A 25,690-nucleotide genomic window follows, 5' to 3' on the forward strand; every position below is an offset into this window, starting at 1 on the left:
TAATTCTGCGAAATTTCGAGCGATGCATTTACTTCGAAATAACAATAATATCGTATCGTACCAACAATCTCTCAGAATCTGAGCGACGAGTAATATAAAGAGAAATAAACCAATAAAATGAACAAAAATTACCACTGATTTCTCCATCAAATTCGAAGGCGTTCGTCTCGTTTCCCCGCGAGAATCGTCTCGACCAGAGTTATCCGGTGTCCTCTGAAAAGGAGGAACGGTATTACCAGCGGCGATACCCGACGGTCGAGCCACGAGGTAGACCACAGCGGTGGAAGGAACGATACGGTCGCGTCTGTGCTCTCGTCCAGTCCTGGAAACGCTTGGTACCCATCGATCATGCCGGTCTGATCGAGCAGCCTCGGCTGCGTGTCGACGCGAAATCGAACGGACACTTCGAGAGTCGACTGTTCATCCACTGGAAACAGATCCCAGCTGACTGGTACTTGCGTCACCAGCGCGGACCCGCCTTGTTCCACGTCCCCAAGGTCGTACGATTGCGTCTCCGACGAAATCTCAGTCTCCAACGACACGTCCGCGACGCAGACCTCCGCGTCAGCGCCCAAACTCTCCCACCACGACGTCTTCCCCTTATATTTCCGTTCTGTTTGTCCTGCTCGATGCGTGGCTTCTTTATCTCCGCGATGACATCTCCTACTGGCGCGTACGCGTTGCGTAGAACCGACGAGGAGCTCGCGGACGCGAGATCGGCTCGAAAAAGTCGCGAGACTCGAGGCAGAGTCGGATCGCGTCTAGTCAGAGACTCCTCGAGACGGTACCGATCGCTGGGACCACGCGATGGGCCAGCTGAGCGTCGCTTCGGGCCTGGGCGTGGTCCCACGGTAGCGTCTGGTCCTCAGCATCTTTCAACCGGGTTATTACGCGGTCCAATTTCAGACTGTAGCCCCGAGGTGGCCGCGTAACACCGTTGACACGGATCGTTCCTCCTTCTACGGGTCGTCTGCCTCTGTTCTCCGCTCGAGTGGATGCTCGAATTCAAATTAGCCGCTTCCGGGCCACCGTTCGAGGGCCGATCCTTCGTTCTGCCTCGCTTTAATATCGAGATAGAGGCTTCCCACCGGGTCGTAGATGGATTTATGGCTTCTCCACTGGGAATCGTTTACTTTGGGATCGCGAATCTTTAGTTGGGATCGATGCGTCGCTTGGACGCGTGTCGACGAGTCGACGTCGCGGACGAGATCGCGTTCGATCCTCCTACGTCGACCTTGGCCCGGATGCTCTGCACCCGTGGATGATGGCTCGAACGGAATTGCGTCGGGCCTGCTTTCCACGATTAAGCTGTTAGACAGAGCCGACGCTGGAGAAAGCAGGAACCGTGTGGACGAGTAGATTTTTCGAGATAACGAGAACTGGTTGGATGGTTCGTGTCCTCGAATGTGTCGCTGATAACAAAGCTAGATTCCCCTCGTCCGCCTTTTCCACGATCTTATGCAACTCCCGGGCCATTCCTCGCCTACGGGGCTCATTAAACCGCGTCAAAGTAGAGCGGCCTGTTATCTCGAGCATCGGTGGGCTCAAGGACGAGGGGAAATTCCTCGACACTCGAATTTTCGTCCCCTCCCGCGGGAAGCCTCGTCGCGCACCGCTGACACTGTCAGTGATTCTGCTCTGTACTGTCTCTGTCTATCGTCGTCTCGTCGCTGTGTCGAGTCTCGACGGACTCGCTGTGGCTGACGTCCAGGTGTCTAAATGGCTCAGGATACGGGAAAGTGGGCAGAAGCGAGGAAAAAAAAAAAAACAATAAAACTCGCGAGAATAAAATGAAATAATAACCGAAAAGAAGCTGGGATGGAGGAGCGAGAAGCGGGGGCCACGAAATAGGCGAGGAGGCGATCAGCTGCCACGGAAATGGTCCCCTCGCGACTCAGTAGGCTGCCCGTACTGCGTCCGTTCGGGGTGATCGATTAATCAGAGATACTGACGCGTGGTCGGGTCAAGAAGTTCTCGGAATTTCGACGCGGATTTCTACTTTCATCGTTGAATTCTTTTTAGCGAGCTTTTTCTGATTGGTCACCACACGTGCGTTAATTATGCGGAGGGTCGTTGCAGTCTACTGTTGGGCGAAAGGGAATTTAAAGCTCCTCCTTTGTTTTTTTTATTTTGCTTCAAATTAGAGATTTTTCAGAGCAGCAATATTCTGGAATTTATCTGTCCAATGAATACAAATGAATAAATTTAGGATGGCCATGATCGACGATAAAATGATATTTCTTAAGTTTATCTTCTTCGTATCTTTCAAAAAATTGAGATGCGGTTCGCACATCCCTCTTGCTTCGTCCTTCGTGGGCGAAGCGCTAAAATCGATCGTCTTCCTTAATCGATCTCAATTTTTCGAAAGGACAGAGAAAAGCGTCTCAAGAGCAGAGCATTTTACGCGCGAACGATTCTGCAATTTCGTTTGCATGCTCATACCTGTGCCGTGTGTACGACGAACAATTAACGTCCGCGTCCGTGCGCACTTAAACGAGAAACGGTTCCCGTCGAAATTCCAAAAGCTCGTTGAACGGCAACCTAATGAAACGGTAGCCTAATCAGAAACAGTGAAACACGCGTCTACGGGGGGGTAGCTTAGGATATTAGTCTGGCCGGATGGCTTCTAGTACCTAGAGTAGCCATTTGAGTAGCCGTTGGACCCCTTGCAGGGAACAGAGTGTATGCCCCTGGAACAAAGATGGTCGAAATCGGAAGATGAGGCAAGTTTACTCTTCAACGGAGCTCGCCATTCTCCTCCCTATTCTAGCCAAACAAAACTGCACCGTCCTTCGCGCTGTTAGCGAGAAAGGGGTGGCGCTCTGACACACCGTGCGCGCTCTTGTTAGTATCGACAGAGAAGGTTAGGGAGATGCGATAACGTGGATCGTCGATCGTGGATCGTGGATCGTCGATCGTTGATCGTGGATTGTAGCAGAGAGGGGTGTGAATAGCGGGCGAGAAGTAGATTCTTTATTAGCATGCCAGGCGTATTAGATCCTTTCTCTCCTTTCTTATTTCGCGGTGGCGGCACGTGACGCACGAAACGATCATCGTGCGCGTGTCCTCGTGATCGAGACACGGACATTTTACGGGTTGGGCTGCGGGTTTTCTTTTTTCGAGCGGAGATCAAATTTGTAGAAGAAGAGTAGAAGAAAAAGAAGTATAAAAGATAGGGGGATAGAATGTAGATATAGATATATGTATATATATATATAAAAAGAGAGAGAGAGATGTTAAACAATATAGAAGAACGTGGATTGTAATTTTCTGTTGTTATGGACTGTTGTTGAGTTGTCTGAATTTTTTTTGTTGATCATGTTGATATTGTTGCGTGTGCGTTTTTTTTTTCTTTTCTTTTTTTTTTTTTGTGTGTGTGTCAAGGTGCAGGAGGTTCAGAGCTCCCGCTCACCGCCACCCACATCTACAACAGAACAGAAAACAAGACCACCGCCGTTACATACAAGGTATCCATTAGTATCCACCAGTATCGAAGATTTATTTTATCGCTCGCTCGTTCGAGAGCGCGCTCGCGCGAGCTCACGCGCGATGGCTCGCACGTTCCATGCGGAGGCAGCGTTATTTCAGGCTCTGATTTATGGCACGGAACGAAACGTTCGAAATAGATGAGAGGCGTGAAAGAGGGTGGGTTTTTGGTGGGAGAAATTAGCGAATCTAAGCGGATCCACGATTTCCCCACCTCGCCGCTTTTCCGCGACGCCGATCCATCGGTGAAGGTGACACGTTACAGCTTCGTAAGGCCAGCGCGCCGCGAAAAGGTCAGCCACGGTGGCGACCCTGTTCCCCGTCGTCGATCGACGACTTTGAACTTCTTCGAACACCCTTTTGCAATTGGCTACCGTTCGAACAGTTCGTTCAGACATTCTACTAGCCGCTGACTTTTTTTTCGTGTCTTACATCTGATCACGCGACTTCTACTTTTCTTTTGTAATTAAACGTTGTCCATTTTTTTCTTTGGTAAACTTTGTGCAATTATCGACGAACAGACTTCGTGTACGAAAATTTTATGCGGCTTGTAGCAGACCAGATGGATACGTTTCAATTAATTGCTCAGTGATTTACAGTCTTGCGAAACAGGCACGTCAAATTATACTTTCCTTTCTTTTTTTTTTTTGACGAGTAAATTTCGCTTTTAATGAAGCGGTGTCAAGCGACGGGGATATTGACGTTTTTATTAATTCAATGGTATCCCAGCAGAAGTAGCAATCGTCTTCGACTAAATTATACCTTCGCGTCACGTATTTTATGCCGGGTCTGTGTATTCGAATTATTAAACTTCGCGTTAAACGCGAATAACAAGCGGCAGTGAATTTTCGGATACTTCTTGTAGATCAGATGCCTAATGATTTTAGTAAAATACTCGACGATAAGAAAGGGATAATATATAACGATTGAACCGTTTAATTTCTTTCAACCGACTGTTATAACGATCGATTAACATTTCGAGGCAACGATTTTCTCCGAGAAACAGATTTAGAAGGGACAGACATCGTCGCGACGTTCAGACCTAAGCTTCTCTTCATCTAAATGTCACTGAAATCACCATTCGTGTTTTTTAAGCCCCGTTCGTTTGATTTCAAGGCATCTTATATTGGTCGAAAATTAGACGCATCGAGGATCGTAAAAATGTTTCCGTTCGTAACGATATATTAATGCACAAAATTTATCATTGCAAAAACGGTGCAAGGTAACAAGAAAAAAATTGTATAAATTGACTTTTCGAAATAATATCGAATGATATGGACAAAAATTTTCATTTGCAATTTTGGTTGGTTGCTAACAGTGGAAAAATTTCATTACTAATCGTGGACTTGGCGTTTCGTCGGTCTGTCAGAGACGATTCTCGTTCGATTGTCGCAGACCGACGGATCGCGATGTTGTCTCGCTGACGCGAACTAAACTTTCCCTTTTCAATTCTGCTGGTACCTTCTTCGCATCATAGCGTCGATATCTTCAAATATTAATGAAAATAACAGAATATATTAAATCGCTCGATTAATGAACGCTCAAATCGAAAAATGTGCGAAAGAAATTGACTAGTCTGTCGAACCGAAAAGATATCACTGCCAAATAATTATCATGCCTCTGATTAACAAAATTCTTGCATTACAAGTGTACCTTGCCAGCAAACAAAAAAGTTACCCAATCAACGAACAACGTACGTTTCAATTTGGAAAGTTGCTGCCTGTTTAACGCTGCATGGAACAAATTGTCGAAGCGTACCTTTTCGCATGGAAAGTGCGACGAGCATTTAAAACGTAAAAAGAAAAACGAAACGAACGATTTTTAACGCGATACTCTTTAATTCTTTTCTATTTCAAATCGTTCGATAGTTCAACCTCGCCTTTCGAAGTAAACGTGTCCGTGCTCCGATTTACCGATCTCGTTCGATCGAACAGCTCGTGCTAGATTTTCGCCTGGAAACGCGTCCGCGATCGCGATCGAGAAATAAGCATTGACGAATCGTGGGATGAGTCACTAAATGAAGTACTGTTCCTCGCTGGATTATCGTTTCTTTTTTCTCTCGTGTTACAAGAGGTCGTACCAGTGACCCGACCGGTTTTCGAAGTGGTCCCTATGTTCCTGCTTGCTCGGGTCAATACACAATATGCCCGGCTAGTTTCGTTTCAAATCGATAGTTCGAGACACGTCTATACACTCTCGTCGTATTTTACGAACCGAACGAGACTTTCACGCGGCACAGCCACGGCTCGAAATTTCGGAAACGACCCGTTCCAAAACGGTTTAACGTCCAATTTATTGGTTACTCTTTCGTGCGAGCGGGTGAACGTGTATCTCGTTCGAAAAATTGACCGTACAATGGCGTATTTCTCGCGTTCCCGAACAGAAGTGAAAAATACCGTCATAAAATCGACTGGAATATTCAGTGACCGTGGACATTCGAGTTCGAGAACGACACTCGAACCGCCGGATCGTTCACTGTCCAATTTCGGTTTTCTACCACTGACTCTTCGCTTTCGATTTCTCGTTACGACGCGGGTCACTCGCAATTTCCTCGACCAACAATCCGAGTCGATCGTTTCACAAGGAGATTCACGTTCGCACCAAGAGCCACGTATCTCGCGAGCACTGTTCGCGAGGCTGTCAAAATTCGCGCTCGAACTCTCTCGAAAGATCTATCGTTACGATTTTCAGCGCGGACCCGTCGGAAATTTTCAACGAGCACGTCGTATCGCGCGTCGATCTTTCACTCAGTCGGAGACAGAACCGCACATCACGTTCCAGAAGAGTCGCGACGGAGCACGAACCGGGCACAGACACGTCTTTCGTCGGCTGTCAATCGTCGAACGATTCGCGCGGCGAGCGATTACGGATCGAGCCACGCGATCGACGCAGACATCGAGGTCGCTTGAGGGACCACCAGGCACCACCGAGGATCACATTGAACTTCACCGCGATCGCTCCGCGAAATGGTCACGGGCACAGAGCGTAGAGCCGCGTTTCGGCTCGCGCTAATTCATTCGTAACCGTCACTCGAGGCAATGCGATCGCGAACGGAGAAGAAAAATTCTGCGACTGCACTGCGAACCCGGCACGAAGAAGAGAAAAGCGATCCTCGGTTCGATCGATGTCTGACGTTGCGCGTGAATCGATCCCGTCGCCGAGCGAATTAAAAGAGGCTCGATAAAACAAAAAAAAAAAATCAATTCGTACACGTACATACGCGTGCGTGTACCAACGATTGAACGCGAAATTGTTGTAAGTATTCGATTGTTAAATCGAAGTCCTCCTCGATGAGAAAGAAGGACCTTTCGATACGCGTCCTGACAGGTATCGAAGCACGACTGCATCTTCTTCGAGCGGTAGAAATAACGAGAAAAATCGCACGATTTTTCCACGATCGCGTTCAACTCGAATGGTAAAACGAGCCTTACAACAATTCGACCTGTCAACCGCTGTTACACACGTCCGTGGACGCAGAGAGACGCGTCTACGCGATGTAGATGTCTAAAATGGATATAATCCGGTGAAAATGTACCTGTGCTGCTTGAGATTGTCCTGCCGCTTGAAGGACTTTCCGCAGACCTCACAGGTGAAGGTCACGTCGTCCTTATGGCTGCGCTCGTGGATCATGAGGTTGTAGGGCTTCGTGAAGCGCCGCTGGCAGTACTTGCAGACGAACTCTACCGTGCACTTGGCGCGCATCTTCTGCCGGCGGCCGAACTCCCTGCCGTGCCCCTCTGTCTCCATCGGCATTATCGCGAACATCCTTATAAATTCCCACCGCTCCTTCTCTTGGTCGACTCTCTGTCTCCTTTCTCTCTACCTCCTCTCTCGCGGTCCTGCTAACGCCTCGAGTCACTCCCTCCACACGGGTTACAAGCCTGTAACGCCTCTCTGTCCCTCTTGCTGCGGATACTGGGGGCCGTGTTTTCTCTCTTTCACGGAGAGAACTCCTTGGGACCCTCTCTCTCTCTCTCTCTCTCTCTCTCTCTCTGTGCTTCCTCTCTCTCTCTCTCTTTCTGGATGCTCTCTCGAGTGTCGCTCTTCTCCTCCCGCGCAAACCTAGTCCCGACCGGCTAACTCCTGCGAGTGAGATCACTCGGCCTGTACCACCTCGCGGGAACCAAGCTCCCTCTCCCTCGACTTTTTTTCCTCCCTTCTTCCCTTCTTTTCTTTCTTCCTTTCTCCCCTGGCCTCTCTTTCCCTCTCTCTCTCTCTCTTTTTCTCGCTGTCTCTCTCTCTCTATTTTTCTTTCTCTCTCTCTTTCTCTCTCTCTCTCTACCTGCGGGAAATAAAGGAGCAATGATTTTCGGATCGATTCCTGGAGACGCGACCGCCTCGATCCGCACCGCCTGGCAACGATTATTACCTACGCGGTGCCACAGCTACGGATCGTCCGATAGAGGATTGGCTTCGCCGTCTCAAGCGTTTCGGGGTGGGGTGCTAACCGACCGTTTCGTCATTCGCGGGACGTTCGCCGAGTTTTTCGGCTCGTTTATGGACAGCCGTGGAGTCGCGGCGATTTTTCACCGCGCGACAGGATTCGAAGCTGCGAGGTTTCGACTGGGGACCACCGATTTTCGTACCAACGATCAGAATCGCAGTTGTGTCCTGCAGGTATCGCGAGGTACGAAGGATTCTGCTTATCTACGAATATTCTCGCTCGATTTTTGTCTGCGAACTTTGTAGTACCTTCCTAATCGAAGCATCGAAGTGCGCTGAATAATTGACACGCACTGCCTTCATCGATATTACCATCGAGTTTCACTAGAAACTTTTAACCTCAGCAACGATTCGAGTAACTAAGAAACATAGCCTCGATTCTCGAAAGACCGTCGAGAATCATACAAAAAATTGATGCAAGAGAACACGAAAGATCTTCTCCGCGTCGAGTGTGGACGCAGCGAGGGACCTGGGACTCGATCGAAAGTGGGGACGCTGAAGACGAAACCGGAGGATGGAACTCGATCGAAAGTAGCCGCGTTAAAAGAGCGAACGCTGGGGGAGAGCTTATTGCTGGAGGAGTAGTCGTCGAAAATAGTGGTCCCGCGGAGAGCGAAGAGGCGGCAATAAAAAAGGCCCCCGGGGTCTGATCGCGCGGTCCGCCGCGGCCATTGTGCGGGAGCCACGTCCGGTGCTACTGGTAGCAGCCAAGGTAAGCACACGGCGCACGCTCGAATAAAGTGGCGTGTCCGAATGAGTAATAAGCGTGGCTGGGCGTATCCCGGTTGGTTAGGCTGCCTAACGGCGGTGGGGCCTAATCGGAGCTGCGTGTTACGCACGAGTCTCCTCTGCCTGGTTTTTGCTGCGCCTCCTCCGCTGTTCCTCGGACGGACTGCTACCAGAACGCACACGGCCATTCGTGGACGGCATTGACGGGCCAATCTTTCGATTCGTCGGCTAATCGCGCGACGCTATGGGTGGGACCATTTTTTTCGTGCCGTTCTAGAGGATCTTCCCCAGCGATTTTTAGAATCGTTTCTCCGTTCAGAGTGTACATTTGAATGCGTGCGTTTTTCTAGCTATTTTTCAAGACTCTCTAAAATAAAGAGTACCTTTTTACGAAAGTTTTACGTAACGGCGATTACGATGGACTGAAATCGTGGATAGGATAATCTCGAGGCGAAGTGCCAAGTTCGTCTAGGCGCCTGTCGCGATCAAGAGGTCAAAGCTAATGTATGATAATGTATGATAATGCGATGTATATGGAAGCACGCAGTTATGGTCGCGTAGTACGTCGCGGCGTGGCTCTGCGAATGAGTATACCCACGCGGGTCGTGCCGCGAGTGCCGTAGTCGAGTTTCGTCCCAGCGGAAGAAGATCTCGCCGATTACCTTGGGGAAAGTGGCTGCGGAGGAAAAGGCGCGAAATGTCTTCGAGTTCGAGAGATACACGGATACACCAACGCTCGCGAGATGGTCGGGGATACTGCTTACAATGGCGAGTAGACAGAGAGGGCTTTGCGGCCTGACCCTTTGCACGGTCGCGCCACTGTCATCGTAAAATACGATTTCGATTCATCGCCAGGAATAATGGAGTTGTTTAGGGGCCTGTGAGTGGAATACAATTACAGCGTTAAGCCGGGTAAACCGAGATTTCTTAATCCTGTTAGACACGCGTGCTGCAATTCGATCAGGCTGTCGCGTCCCTAAGAGCAGCGGACGCCGACGCGTGTCTCTCACTCGTCAACGCGGGCACGTCCGACGAAACTGAAGGCCCTTGTTACTTGTCATCCCCCAAAACTGATCGCCTCGAACGCGCCTCGTGATTCGCATGGGTATTCGACTGATTTTAACGGGCGAATCACGCTGCCTAGGTAGCCAGACGATTTTCGACTCAGCCAAGTACAACTGGGAGACATCGAGCTAATTTTTCTCGCAGAATTTTCTGCAACGCGTGCACCCCTTTGAAATTAAAAATAAAATCTACATCGAACTAATAGAACTTTCTATCTACTTTCCAACATAAATTTGCATCCATTTAAATATTTTCAGAGACTCTGGTCAAAACTGAACGCGATTAAATCTTCCATAGCTCCATGAAACCCCTACGAAACGTTTGACCAACGAGATGCTCGAAAACTGGAGAACGTTCGACTCGAAGCGAGCGTTCTCGCCAGTGTTCCACCCAACGAGAGGTGTCGATCCGCGCGGGAAATGGATTCCCCGCGACAGTCGAGGAGGACGCGGGGCCACCGCGTTTACGCTCGGGTTCCCTCGCGAGCAAAGGGACGGAGGGCACGGATGGATGAACAGGCAGCCAATCAAACGAGGACGGATCGTGGAGCCAACCAGAGAAGCTCGGTTGACGTGCGTGCACCCGTTCCTCGTACGTATGGTGGAATAAAGAAGGGAGCAGTAGCCTTCGTTCGTTCGCCGGTAGCCAACCAAAGAGGAGCTGCTACCGTGCACCGCCCTACCACTGACTACCGGTTTTCGGCCAGTCGCTACTGAACCGCCACGGAAATCCACCAAGCGGAACCACACCCTCCGCACCGCCGCTGGATCGACGTCGTGGCCTGGGGAATACGCCGCACGACGGTGGAAGGGCCTCCGTCTAATCTGGGAAGGGCGACTTCCTAACGCGATTCTCCCTGACGACCCAATCGGAAGGGAGACATGGAGGCGATCCATGGTGAACGTTCTCGAGCCTTGAATCGCGCGAAAGGGTTACGCGTTTTAGAAATTTTTACGATGGAGCGCGCTTCCTCTTTGGTGTTCGTGGATAATTGCAAGGGTTGCGTATAAGGATCGAGACGAAGAAGTTTTCGATGATCGACTGGTAAGTGTGTTTGGATATTGAATCCTGAACAGTGGAGTAATGGATATTTGAAAAATAAATCGCTTGTTTTATTGTGATAAGGATAATTTAAAGAATTGAGATAAATTTGATCTTATTCTGGATGTTTGCTGGTTGAGATTATTTTGATTAAATCGTACGAATGGGAAAGAGGAGAATTTAATGAATCGATACTACTGGCTGTTATTGGGAAATATCGAACAAATCACGGACCACGAAGATCAATAAAACCGCGTAAATCGCTATCCCAGGGGACGATCGACGAATAAAAGATTCGTTGGAGCGTGGTCTGGTGACCAATGAAAGTGAACCAGCTACCGTGCGCCGCCCTGCGGTTTTGGGCCAGTCAGCACGAAGACTCGAGGGACATCAACGAATGTGGACCACACCTTTTCCCGCCCGCGCGATTCGGAGCACAACGAGGCGCGAAAGCGACACAGCTCGCCGGGACCAAACTGGTTCCTCGCGACTGGCAAGATCGTGCGCGAAAAAGACCAAAAGAAAAAAAACAAAAAAAAAAGAAACAACCAATCTCCAAGAAAACGGGATAAAAACCCCAGCGTTCGAGGTTAAAACGCGAGAACGATGCCCGACGATGGTCCCGCGAAGGTTCGAAAACCTCGAAAAATCGACGCGAGAATAAACAGATCCGTGAACCCCGCAACTGGTTCCATGACCGATAAAAAATAGTCGATCGCGGCGTGGAGCGCGCGTGCGAACTGTCGCACGCGGCGAGGGTGCCGGCAGCGGCCGGCAAAAAGTCATCAAAGTCTCTCACTTACCGGTCGAAGCAGCGAGCGCGCGCCTCTCGTCGACTATGTTCCCTCTCTGGCGCGGCGTCGGTGGTTTCCTCTTTGACTTCTGGTCAAATAAACGTCCCGTGGAATCGTTCGAACTGGCTTGGGTGTAAAATCGTGCAGTTTCTGTCGCGTGCGTGGCGCAAGAGAGGGAGGTGAAAAGGAGGAGAATCCGTGGAACTGGTTCGAGAGATCGTCGATTCCCTCTGTCCGTGGCTCTCTTATTGAACGTGTGTCGGGATGCTGTCTTCCGGGCTGACAGGTCTGGACCGTTTGGGTGCGCGGCGTCGACTGAAGCTCCGTTTGCCCGCTTGGTTCGCTGGTAGCCCGAATAGGTAGGCACACCAGAAGACGGTAGGACGCGGTGTGTAACCGCCAAAGGTCTGCTTCGTCGTCGTCGTCTCGCTTCTTCTGGTTGGAGGATCGGGAGACACCTCCCTACCGGACCCGACTCACCGATGCCCACCAGTTCTGTCGTTTGTCCGTGTGAGGAGCTCTCTGGATGCCACCAGAAACGCTCCAGGATCTTCCTTCCTTGAACCGTGAACGCGGGGCCAGGCTAGCGGTCGTAGTAGTGATAATAGTAGTAGTATCGGCGTTAGTATTAGTAGTAGTAGTAGTAGTAGTAGTAGTAGTAGTGTCAGTGGTAGTGGTGGTAGTGAAGGGAAGCGCGGAACGAAGTGGAGGCGAGAGCATCCGAGAGGATCGCGGAGGTGGAACGGGAGCAGAAGAAGGAAAAGGAAGAGGAGGCTAAACGAAAAGGGAGACTGGGTCTCTCTATCCCGTGGTACTCTCTCTCTCTTTCTCTCTCTGTCTCTCTCTCTAGATCCCAGTGTCCTCGTCCGGCCAGTCGCCGAATAGCAGCGCGGTTATTCACAAATCCTTCGACGACGCGGCTTCCTGAGCTCCTGGGATAGCGTTCATCCGCCCTCCCCTTGCTCCGACTGTCCCTCGAGCTGCTCCCTCTCTTCCACGATCCCTTCCACCGGGGCCCAATGGGACCGCCCTCGTAACCGTTGGATCAGAGCATCCCTCTTCGCCCACGCCGAGGCCTTTTTCGAAACGGTCTTCCCACTCTTACGATGAACACCACCGCGGTCGCGGAGTTTCTTTCGTTTTCGCCCTCTCCGCGTGGTTGCCCCCCCGCGGGGGCGGTAGCCAACCACGGGGTACAAAGGAGGTAGCGGTCCCAGCGTAGCCACCGCGACCACTTTCCTTTCCAATGGTGGAGAAAGAAAAGAAAGAAGAAAAACAGCCAGTTCGCGTACACAGCATCCGAACGAGGTCCTCGAGCGTACCTTCGAAACCGTTCGAAGCAGCTCGCGTCGATCCTTGGCTCGCCCACGCGAAAAACCGGATCACCTGGAATCGGTTCGTGGAAAGAGGAGTCCGCGGGAGCGGTTCCATCCCTCTCTCTCTCTTTGTCCGTAGACCGCGGGACCACGGGCATCTCTCACGAGAGGGCCAGAAAGAGTGACGGTGACGAAGGTGTGGGAGGCGGCGGCCGGAGGTGGAAGGAGCGCGCAAGAAACGTAGAGCGGGGGCTGATACGATGCCGCGGGGGTTCCCAGGGCACGTGGGAAATGCACAGTAGTCGATGTCAATCCCCCCACCAGCCGGCGGGGCCAGCGTGGGTCCTCACGGGGCCCCTCGTGGGGCCCCCTCTACGGGGCACCAACGGACGCGGCGAGCCATCGCAGACTAGCCGGGCACCGCCCAGCGAGATCTCGCGGTATCGCTTCATTGGACGATTCAATGGCCGATCGCCTCCTTCGCGAGCCACCGGGATGATCGAGTGGTGGGAAAATTCCACGGTGGAAAGGCCCCGCGAAGAAGACCAGTGAGCGATCCGGCAACAAAGGGGACCGCCGACGTTACCGCTTGGAATCCGACTTTAGCCACCGGGCAGCCAGCCGCCTCCTCGCGTCTCCCCTCGAGCCGATCGAGATGAAGACGACTACGAAAAGACGCGCGGAAAAGACGTTTCCCTTCGTGGACCACGGTTTTCGACACTTCTCTGGATCGATCTTACGCGATACGTGTACGTTTAGGGGACGATGATGAAAACGCTTCGACTCGCGTCGAAAGGATTGGGTTTCAGAGATTCTCGCGATGATACGCGAGGGGATTGATGACAGCAATTCTGATGCTGACACTGCTGGAGGAATTTATATGGCAGCCACTGGGCTGCGTTCATGGATGAAACGCGACGATGGAATAGAACGTTTTTTGGAACTCTTGCTGGTGTCACGGTCGTTTGTCTCTCTATACTTTTCCGTTCTTCTGTTCTACGTATTTTCGACTACCTTCTCAGGTTAAATGAACACGTTTCATGTTTAGAGTGACACGTGGCTGAACACAAATTTGTGAGCTTCGATATCTATGATCTCAGTCTGAGAATCGGAAGTTTTTTTATTCGAAGTTCAGTATGCGAGATCAATTTGGATGGCGTCTTCTGGTGGCTCTCTTCAACTTACTTATCGACTGGCTATGTTCTGCAATACGTGTTTACTTGCAGCTTCTTGAAAAGCTTCTTTGTAAACATTCGTGTACACATTTGCTGGTTCGAAATGTACGAACGAATAAATTAAGTAACCAGCTATCGTCTGGTGGGTCGTTTCGGGACGAATTATTCCTCGAATCGAACGGGGTGGGGCGAAAGTACCGAATGCACTTACGAAAGTATGCGTACTCCCATAGAGAGGTTAATGAAACGAGTAACGTTCGAGTCGAGGGAGAAAAAACGTCGTCTCTCAGGTATAGTTTACGACCGCACGGATTACGTAAACTCGCGGATCGCGATAGGAAACGGTCAATAAAATTGTGGAATGGCGAGGCGAACGGTGAGGCGAAAATGGCCAGTGAAATGGTGGCGTATCCATAATCGTAACGAGCGCGAGGGGAAACGATAAATCTGACGAATTCCACGGTGCCACGTCGCACCGTAAGAATGAAATGGGCAAACTGAACGTGCTGAAGGGGGACGCGCGCGGGTCGACAAAATTGACAGGCGACGAGTTTCTGATAAAGCTGTTTGCGGAGGACGTATTACTGGAAACTGTGCAAACACCGATCTCGAAGATAATGCCTTGGAAATTTCAGTTTGTACTACTGAGTCGAAACGAGCAAACAGCGATGGCGAGGGTGTATTGTACGCGTCACGAACTTCTCGAGATTATTTGAAATAAATCAATTTCCAATTCCGTTCTATCGATTAGTGAGTTCTGATAAAACTCGTGTACCAATCGTTGGAATAGTAAAAGAGTTAGCAACGAGTGACTTCTTGCGATGGTCTCGCGCTGCTCACTCAAACCACTTCGCTTCTTGCGCAATGATGATCCCTTAGCGTTGCGTAATACAATTTCAAGAGACAGCGTAGAACTTTACGCATCATTAGCGCTGGAATGACGCGCGTTATGTAAAGTTTGAAATCAACCTGATGACAGACTCGAAGAGTTCGCTCTTGCGGTGTCTGGTTTTAGCTAGTAGTATAAGACGGTTAATCAGACAGCGAACGAAACGAACGTCGTCTAGAATAAGTGTACACCTTTACTCTCACGCTTGGCTCGCGTTATCGTTCGACAAAAACTAATAAAAAATGATTGTTCGTATAAAACGAAATTGAAAATGCTCTCCACTAAACTCGCCTCGAATACTTCCTTCTTAAGTCACCTCTAAACTTCGATCGATATACCATAAACCGCATCAGTACCCAACAGGAACGTAACTCTGCGAAAAGCGATAAATAAACGAGACTAAACGTCAGTCGAACTTTTTCATAACCGACAGCTTCGACTATAAATTATGTATCTACAAACATTCCTCGAAACCAAGATTAACCGAGCACCAGTTCGAACCAGGTTCGTCACGTTCCCCGACAATCTCTCCCCGAGGACCCTAAAATACGCCAGTCCTAATCGGACATTCTCTTAAACTCCAAAGTAACCAATGCCAGCCTGACTCCTTCCGCTCCATTACCTATCACCAATCACACCCACGTATCACAGAGTTCGAGGCGAGTCTCAGGTACACTGAACGTCTGAAAAAAAACCCAACCAGCGAGAGACTCCCTTGCGAGGCTTCGCGAAAGCATCCAAAAGCATCCCCTCGAATCGTAAACACGTAGTTGACGCATGAAAAAAGACTTAACCAACGAGATGTGCCCTCGCGAGTCCTCGCGAAAGCATCCAAAAGCATCCCCTCGAATCGTAAACACGTAGTCGACGCATGAAAAAAGACCCAACCAGCGATGAGCTCTCGCGAGTCCTCGCGAAAGCATCCAAAAGCATCCCCTCGAATCGCAAGCACGCAGTCGACACATTAAAAAAGACCCAACCAGCGAGAAACTTCCTTGCGAATCCTCCGCGAAAGCATCGAAAAGCATCCCCTTGAATCGCAAGCACGCAGTCGACGCATGAAAAAAGACCCAACCAGCGAGAGACTCCCTCGCGAAGCTTCGCGAAAGCATCCAAAAGCATCCCCTCGAATCGTAAACACGTAGTTGACGCATGAAAAAGGACTTAACCAACGAGATGTGCCCTCGCGAGTCCTCGCGAAAGCATCCAAAAGCATCCCCTCGAATCGCAAGCACGCAGTCGACACATTAAAAAAGACCCAACCAGCGAGAAACTTCCTTGCGAATCCTCCGCGAAAGCATCGAAAAGCATCCCCCCGAATCGCAAGCACATAGTCGACGCATGAAAAAGAACTCGACCAGAGACTCCCTTGCGAAGCTTCGCGAAAGCATCGAAAAGCATCCCCTCGAATCGCAGGCACGTATTCGACGCAGCGTCCATTGCCAAACGAAGGGTCTTCGTGATTGCTCGATCGACGTCCGTTATGGAGTAACGCGTATTCGGTGAGCGGGGATAGATCACAGAGAGGCCGCCGTGTTGGCGCAGGAAACGGAAACTGGCGGAAACAAAGGCCTGGCAAACAGACGGCATCCCATGGGGAATGTTACCAGGGCAAATAGCGCGCGTCCTCGCTATCGTCCGGCCGCGACAAATATTGTCACGTCTGTGCCACGGAGCGGAGGAACGAAAAAAAAAAAAAACGAAAAAAAGAAAAGAAAGAGAGAGAGAGAGAGAGAAAAAGAAATAGAAGAAGAGGAGAAAGAGGAGGGAAGGAAGGAGGGTAAAAAAAAAAGGTATGCACCTCGGCTCGTTTCGAGGTACGGGGCCCCGGTGGGCCGATAGATTAGGCCCTAGCCACACGATACCGTGAACGCCATCACCTTCGCCCGTGGGCAGAGATAACGAGGAACGATCGAGACAGGTCCACGTCGAATTAGCAGGTAGGTCCCGAGCTTCAGCATCGACGAGGGTCCCGGGCTGGCTGCTACGCGGTCCGTGCCCTTTTTTTCGGCCCGACGGATGTAGATGTTAGTGATAATATATAATCAGAGCGTGCAGTTCAGTTTAGCGTATGATTACAGGCTAAACTCGATTAATCCACCCCGGTATTGGTCGGTACTGTTTAATGATATCGCTCGTGGAGGGGTGAAAGAGCGCGCTCGATGGACACGTGTGAACGTTCATACGCGGGGGAGGTACTTGGGTGCGGAGACTTCGACGGGACTTGTACGAGGATCTTTCGAAGGTAGATGTTGAGAGTGGATGAAGTTGAGGATCTTGACGTGCGCAGAGATTCGAATGCATCCCTTTCGAACTGATTCAAGAACGAAAAGCGTGAATGGAACCTTCTCAAGAGCTTTTATCGAAGCTTTCAGGGCTGATTCAGAGAAACGAAAGAGTTCGAGCTGTTGAGTAGATTTGAAATGGAGTTTGTCGCGTTAAGGGATGCTTTAATCGAGATACGCAAAAGTTTATGTAATATCAAGATTCTGTGGGATGAGAGTGGATGAAGTTCAGGCTCTTGACGTGCGCAGAGACTCGAATGCGTCCCTTTCGAACTGATTCAAGAACGGAAAGCGTGAATGGAACCTTCTCAAGAGCTTTTATCGATGCTTTCAGGGCTGATTCAGAGAAACGAAAGAATTAGAGTTGTTGAGTGTATTTGAAATGGAGTTTGTCGCGTTAAGGGATGTTTTAATCGAGATACGCAAAAGTTTATGTAATATTCTACGCGATGAATGAATGAGCGAAGGAAATTCTTAGTTAATTTCTCGCTGTTCCTTTCAGCGGATGTAGAAAAAGCTGAATTTGCATGAACATCGACCGTCGACTAATCAGCGAACGGTGATCGAAGTAAACGTCGTTCGAGGTGGTACCGATCGATCATGGCTCGATGGCCAACGAGCGTGCAAGTAGCGAGCGGAAGATTTTTCGGACCACCCAGCGCGCGCGTTAGCGCGACGTGTCCCCGCTTGTTGTCAGACACGACGATAATAAGCGTTCTCCGGAATGGCGGCCACATCAAAGCCGGCTGTCGCGATACCCGCGAGGCCACGGATATACGCGGACGCGCCCAATGGGAACGCGTCCGCGTACGCGCGTCCCCTAATGGTCCCTTCACAATTGGCCGTTTCGCAATCGCGCGTACCATTTTTAGGCGGCGCGATTCCGCGGCTCGCGCGTACCATTTTCGCACGCCTCCTCGCGCGGTTTGATAACGCCAGCCGCGAACTGAATTATCGTGTCCACAATCGTTTACAGCCAAGGCTTTAATCTCGCTGCTACCACGAACGAGCGTGGAAAAATTGACGATCGCATTCGTTCGCGAAACGTTTCCACTCAGATTGAGTAACACTTTTCACTGCTGATCCTTTAACCAACGCACCAAACCTTTAACGCATAGCGTTGTCATCATTGTAGAAAAATAATCTCGCGTAAAACTATTTTTATAACAATTTGATTTATAACGTTGAAACGCAGAAGTCTGATTCGATTTTAAATGAAATTCCTCGTTAATCCATGTTCATTAGAGAAAGGTTTCGAGTCAGTTTGCGTCACTCTTAGACAGTGTGGCTCTCTCTCTCGAGAGAGACGCGTTATCGTTTTAATTGCTCTTTAAAGTCGAACGAACTAAGAACTGACAAGATCGTACATTATTGACGTTTGTCACTGTCACTCTCGCGGGGAATCCAGGTAAGAGACGTTACGCCGTTCGTAGAAGAACGAAGCTGGTATCGTCTGAATTAATCGGCGGTGTCGAGGAGCTCGGTTCACGGAATTCCTTTCTTTTATCAATTACGCCGGCTGTTCCACGATTTGTACTTTGTATTCTTAATCTGGCCGTCGGACGTTGGCAAAGCGTAATTCCGTAATTGCGGTACTTTATTGTCCATCGTTATCAGTTGCACTTGTTTAACGCGCAGATAAAGGGATTACTCTGGAAATACTCGCTGATAATCAAAATAGAACGCAACTGTTGAATCACGCTTAGCGTTTTATATCGAGTTCCAGTAGAACATCTCTAAAACTCTTTTATCTGCGCCGTACAGACGTTTTCACTTAAATTATCTTAGCAACGATAACAATCCCGACGAGAAGGGATGCAACGACGTACATTCCACTATCTACAAGATTCTATTTACTTCGTAACGAATCTAATTGAAGATCCAGTCTCAAACCTTCTACTGATCAACCCTCTTCGCATACAAAATCAGATCAACAAATTTCACGTGGTCCTACTCAAAAGTCGAACCAAACCAGCTTCGTATTAAATTGTGAAAAAGTTAAACACGATATCAACGAAAAAATGGAAGAAATCTTTCCTTCGTTGCTCCTTCGAAGAGCAACCTGAGCGTGCTGTGAACGAAGCTTAATCGAGCGGCCACAGGAAGGCATCGCTCGCAGTTCTCTCGCAGTTCGCTCGCATAATGGGCATAAGACGAACCCGGGAAGAATCGCGGACAAAAGCCGCACCTTGTGCTGGCCACGCAACCATGCACGTTACAGCGTTACGCCCGCGAACCCACGGGACAACTAAGCCCATTGCGACCACCGTTGCGCTCGATGGACCGCCGCTTTCACCTACGAATCTCCACCCCCTTCGCGCTCGCCTCAGCGGCTCCAACCTCTCCGCTTCCTCGATCGATCTCGCCAATTTTCATCGCTCGAACGAACTCGTTACATTGTGACAAACTTCGATCGTTCAGAGATGAAACTTATCGAAGCGAACGAAACGCAGCGATTTTCTTCAGGCAGCTCTTTTAATTCTTTGGTGTACGATGTCTTAATTATACGCGACGCGAACGTGTTGGTTTAATTACAGCATTGTTATTCCTAAATAGACGAATTTATCAACGATGCGCTCTCCATTCGTAAGTCAAACAGAGGCGTTAAGGCGTACAACTCGCTGCCAGTGTTTGGCGTATCTTTATGAGTCCACGTTTCGCTCTTTGGCGTCTGCTATCTTCGCAGAGACACGTTCGACACAATTTTAACGCCTCGATCGAACAAGCGATTCTAATAGCGCAGACACGCGTGCACGTAGCGCGATACTAAAACCTGAGATTTCGACATGCAAATTTCCCCGAAGTGCCTTCGAAAGGAAGATAAGGAGGCCGGGTGTGTCTTCTGTTTGTTGATCGAGGGAACACTTTTGTCAGACCGCCAAGATACCGTCCAAGTGACGGCCAGGCTATCGTGCACCGTTTAATTTCGATCTTCGTTTTCCACTGTCACGTGAAAATAGATTCTATTTTTCTATCGACGATCGCATCTGACGAGCGTGTAATTCGTGCGCGTTCGAAATGCTTGTTTGATCTAAGCAAGGCTTCGTAAGCAGAATCTTCGTCAAGTTTCGCGTTGTAAAACTCAGTGTTAACCGTGTTTGAACGCACGCTGAAGAGTTCTTTCATTCTAACGCGCGATAGAGCTTGAAAAAAAATGCAATCGAAGCGATCGAGAGTCAGAATCGCATGCGAAACAAGACGAACGAGATCTGACGAATGAGAATCTTATTTGTTAGAAAAATCGAGAGGATGTTACCAGGCAGTGTTGCGACAAAATGCGATGGTCCAACGATACTGTTCGCAGTTGACGACTCAGGTCCTCGCGTCACTTCTTCCGTGAACGACGCGTTCGTTTTTGTACATCCGTCGATCTGTCACTAAACGCGTTTCCATCGCGATTTCCGCGCCGCGGTGAATCTGAATTCGCTGGAACACGATGACGACGAGCACGCGTTCGATCAGCACGCCAATCAGACACCGGATGCGTCTTGCACGCGACAATGAAACCTGCACCGTGAGACTCCACGGTATCCACGCTTCAACAGCTTTTATTAAGCCCTGGAATACTCGCGCGTGTCCATTTTTTCACGTGCTTTCAGTGAAACACGTAAATCGTGAGAACACGATGCAGTGTCTGCTTAATCTTCGTCGTGATTATCCTCTTTGCAAATTCTGTAAAAAATATAATGATTGGATTCATAAAAATTGTCGCGTTTAAATTAAGAACCATCTTCTGTGCTGGTACCTGTCAGAATATAGATAAATCTCGCGTCTTCCTCATTTTTAGGACCACGTATTCCATATTTTAAAATATACCACACACGAGGAGTGAATACACATTAACCCCTAAGTAAACGACAGTAGGTACAGAAAATCCACGTTCTTCCATAGTTTCTATAAATTCCACGTTCCTCAATATCGTTTTCAGATATAAAAACCTTTGATCTTGCTTAATCAAGAACGAAAAAGGTCGATATAACGTATGAAGGGGACGAAAGAGGTGAAGAGTAAAGACACGCGTTTATTAGTTAATGCGATCGATACGAAACTGGATCGTTGACGAGGTAGTTTGAAGGTGTTTCAGGGTACATCTCGGTCGCGTACCATAAAACCAGCGTCCTCCTCGTCGGCGGTGACGCGAGGGCAAGGTGTATATTGCCGCGCATTTAGCTTGTCGCGCGCCGCTGACAGAAAAGGGATTTACCTTCGCCGCTTTACCGGATTTACCGAGACACCTCGTGAAACACGCCCATGTTTGACTTCAGCTTTTGAGCGACGCCGAAATTTTCACAGGAACTGAAACGCGTCGCGCGCGCGAGAGGAGCGGAACGGATCCACAGAGGACGACCGCCGTAGGAGGACGACGCCAGGAGTTATCGTGCCGGCGCGCGGCGACGACGGAGAGAATAGATTGTTTGCCGATTTTTAGTCACCTCCTCGCGGGGCAATAAAGCTGGCCGCTCGTAAAACGGAGTTACGTTCTTTGGGGCCCTCGTTTCCACGCACACACGACCGCTCGCCACGCGTTCACCAGCGATCGCCACGGGAGACGAGCGTGTGTAGGTGCTAATACGGGTCCGCTGGCTTGTTTTCGGGTGATCGCTTCGAAACTGGTCAACTAATTCGACTCGCTTTTAATTTGATCGTCGTGGAGACCTTCCTCTCGCGACGAGTGTTTACGAAAATGTTCGATGGCGAAATTTGAAGTCATTTTTTTTTGGTAATTTTGGAGTTTGATATGTGGAACAATCTTGTTTTTCTTTGTTGAGTAGAATGCTTTTGATGTACGTATAGTATTTGTTGAGAAAGTTGAAAGCTTGTAAGTAAGATGATCATTTGAATAGATGCGATAAAACTGTGTTCGAGCAACAGCTACTTAACGATTAGGGTCTATATGGCTCTCTATACTTTCTTCTTTCTTTTATTTTACGATGCATTCACTCTTTCCTTGAATTCATATTTAGAAATTAATAGCACAGAGAAATTGAAGTTATTGTGACGTTAGCCCTCATCTATTCTGAATTAGTGCCTTATGTGAAAACTAAGTAGTAACTCACGAAGTCTTCATCTTACGTTTATCTCAGCCCTGCTTACAAGAAATATAATTTTCTATCTAATTATATTGTAATTAAAAGTTTGAACTATCTTACCTATACTAGCTAAAGACGTATTTACTTTGTTCAACATACGAGAACAAATTAACCGAGCATCCCAAAATATTTTTGTATACTACAGACAGTAAGTTACTGTCAGTTAGTCACTAATTTACTGAAGGTAATGCAGCTACCTTCTTTATCTCCATAAAATAAGTACGAATTTTTTAATGATAGTGAAACAAACTAAAACTGAAGTAATCATTACGCAAAACGATAATCGTACATTTTCGCGCACTGTTTGCTTATTATCAAATTAAAAGGAACTTTAAAAAATAATATTATATTTTTTCTATACTAAATTATAAATTAACGTTGTCAAAGGATTTCTATAATAAAATGCGCAAAAGAGAAAAACTGATCCTTTTCGTAATTATTTGAACCGTTTCATCGACTTCGATTAGGGTAGCCGACAAAAAAGATTGCACAACAGCTGCATATTTTTAATACCTTTTTTATTCTATTTCTCTTAATATAATTTACAAACTTGCTTAACTCTCGTATAAATCTAAAAATATAGATGCACGTGCAAGACGTAAACTAATAACGTAGAAAATAACAGGACACTTAAACCATCTGCGAATTTCTAATTCACCATGCGGACGGCGCTCGTTGTACATAGTACATTGTACATTTCCATATCTCGCTATACAATAGGTATGTTTAAAAATAGTATAAAATATTCTTTTCTATTCTCTTCATCGCTCTCAAACTATTTCACACTAATTCACACACACATACACGTATACCACGGGGACAGACGCACGCACGCACGCACGTTCCTCTCGTTCGTCCCTCCTCGTTTTTACTCTTACGCACATCAAGAATTTCATTCCTACTAAACCACGTGTCTCAAAATAGAAATTACAACAGTTCCTCTCGTTTCGCAAGAAAATTTTCTTTCGTACGGTCGCAAAATTTCCACCCCCTCTTCGATGAGTCGTCTCCGTACAGCTGATGGAGTGTCGATCAATATTTTAAGTATGGCGCAGTTATCACATTTAGCATTATTCCTGATGGATCGGATAAGAAAATTGCGGTTGTACTATTTTCATGCAGCTTTCGATTCAATCCCTCTGAATTATGCACACGAGGGATTAACAGAACGATCTTCCAATCCCTCGAAATAACGTCGTCAACGATCTCGCTTCGATTTCGTTCGGTAGAAAATACTTAGGTCTCGCCCTTTCGTTCGACGATAACGCGATCGTCGGTAATTCCGTCGACGCTGTCGTCGAAAAACTGCACGGGAGCGTCGTTCTCGGAAAAGACGGCCCCGCCCAAAAGGGTTCGAGCTCGCCGCTCGAAATCGAAGAAGAAAACGAGCCGGACGAACGAATTCCACAGACGTTCGCCCCTCTTCTCTCGAAGAAACGCGTTTCGTCCGGTAATAAAACCGACGGGGATCATCGTTGCGGTTAGACGGTGCACCCACGGTCACAAAAGGACCCCTAATGATCCTCTCCACCGGCGGAGTGGAGAGGAAAAAAAGAGAGAGAGGGAGAGAGAAAAGGAGAGAAAGAAAAGGGGGAAAAGAAGAGAAAAAGAGAAGCGGGTACGGTCGTAGGGTCAGGAATATTTTTAGAAGGGAGCAGGTACCACCTAAACCAAGTAGCTTCGACACCCTATTGCACCTGTCACCTGTGGCAACGGTGGCACACACAGGTTCCTCCTGTGGCCGAGAGATTTGCATTTTCCCCACCTCGGATTATTCTGGACAATGGAGCCGTTTCACGGTCCGTTCCTTTCCCTCGTCGCGTCGCTGCTGCGTTTTGCTTTCTCTCGCGGGAGACGGAAAACTTGGTCCCGCTGTTCTTCGATCTTCGTGAATCTTCTCGCGTCGACCGTCAACTTTCTCTTCTAGCGTAAAATAAGGCACACTTCGGAAGTCTTTCTTCCTTGACTGTTTCCTCGGGGCGAATTTCCTCTGCGAATTTGTGTAACTATTTTTAAAAATCGTTTCAGCTGGTTGCATAAGTATCTTGGGTCGTTGTAGATATTGTGTCACACTTTGTAGCACTCTTGATTATATAACACTTCGATTCGTTTTCAGAGTTTTTAAGAATTGAGTACCTGCTATTAAGAATTAAGTACTCCAATTGGATCAGACGAAGATTGCGTGATGGAGAAACGTTAGCTCTCGATATAGAAAAATGTCGCGAGACCGAGCTAGATAGTCAGTTAAATAGATTTTTCGACAATTCAGTAATCGATGTCGTCAAAGAGAAAGTATGGATTTACAATAGTAGAATATGGAATTTTTATTTTCCCGTAAAATAAAAATCGGTATTCTAACGTTAACTATAAGATTTCATAGCTCTATATACACGATCGTGCTCCCTGCACGCTAATACATTAGAGTTTTATTAGTGTTAAGGCTTTCGATCTTCCCACGTTGTACTTTCTTCTTGGTTCATTTTTTCGAATATAAAAATACATCGTTTCAACTGCCAACGCGGCTCGAAATCATATCGAGCAACGGTAGAAATATTGTCACGACCTTGTCGATCATATTTTCGATCACGTCAAGCAGTCACTTTAATTTAGTAGTGTGTCAATTATCGATGAAGAGAGGATCGCAACAATTAACATAATTTCTTCGCCTATTTGGAGTACAGTTTTTCACTGTAAAAAAAATTGTAATACTTTTTTTAATATTTCATATACGTGCAACAATTATATAAACACTCTGATCAATCGTAAACCACATTGATAACAATAAAAATAACACGAACGTTACGTCTTAATTATCAATATAAAATGTACAGACTAATGTATTTTCCTTAAGAAATGCCAATACTTAATGATAAAGATAAAATAACTCCGATTCAATCATGAAATAAAAAAAGAGTATACAATTTATACATTTACGAGTGGATAGTTAATAAACTAAATATTACAACAGTCCATAACAATCTTCTCAAAACCTAAAACCATTCAATTTTTAATCCCTTCATCTTGGCACGAGAATTATATGTACATACTACTCCGTCAATCGTATCCGACGTTCGTGACAATACTTCTAGCGTTCTGGAACGTTCCTCGCCATTTGGCATTTTTCATCTTCTCTATTACATAGAAAGCGACGAATGCGAGTCCACGAAAACGCTTCGTCGACAGAGCCCATTCGATAAGAAGATCCCGAAGGACGATCAAACTCCACATCCTAACCACTTCGCATCGAGAGACTACCAACGTATAAGAACCTACTGACATCTGAACTGAAACTGGGCATACATTCTACGCGTTACCTCTGCCTAACCCTCTACGATTCGATTACGAGTCGACTGCCTACGAAAAAGAAAACCAGAATT

General features: G+C 47.9%; 1 protein-coding gene across 2 annotated transcripts; it reads right to left on the minus strand.

Moving 5' to 3' along the window:
• Positions 1-2,480: 2,480 nt before the first annotated feature.
• Drm (odd-skipped family member drumstick) lies at positions 2,481-7,698 on the minus strand. Of its 2 annotated transcripts, none has more exons than XM_076894778.1 (2): positions 7,022-7,698; positions 2,481-2,690 (listed from the first exon to the last, which is right to left on the minus strand). In XM_076894778.1, the coding sequence occupies exons 1-2, from the start codon at positions 7,249-7,251 to the stop codon at positions 2,627-2,629; spliced, it is 294 nt and encodes a 97-aa protein (XP_076750893.1). In that variant the 5' UTR covers positions 7,252-7,698; the 3' UTR covers positions 2,481-2,626. The 2 variants fall into 2 exon arrangements, with proteins under 2 accessions (XP_076750893.1, XP_076750902.1); XM_076894787.1 differs by lacking the exon at positions 2,481-2,690 and adding an exon at positions 3,357-3,424.
• Between the last annotated feature and the right edge of the window lie 17,992 nt (positions 7,699-25,690).

The sequence above is a fragment of the Xylocopa sonorina genome, chromosome 1, assembly GCF_050948175.1.
Source record: "Xylocopa sonorina isolate GNS202 chromosome 1, iyXylSono1_principal, whole genome shotgun sequence".
NCBI classification, from domain to species: domain Eukaryota; kingdom Metazoa; phylum Arthropoda; class Insecta; order Hymenoptera; family Apidae; genus Xylocopa; species Xylocopa sonorina.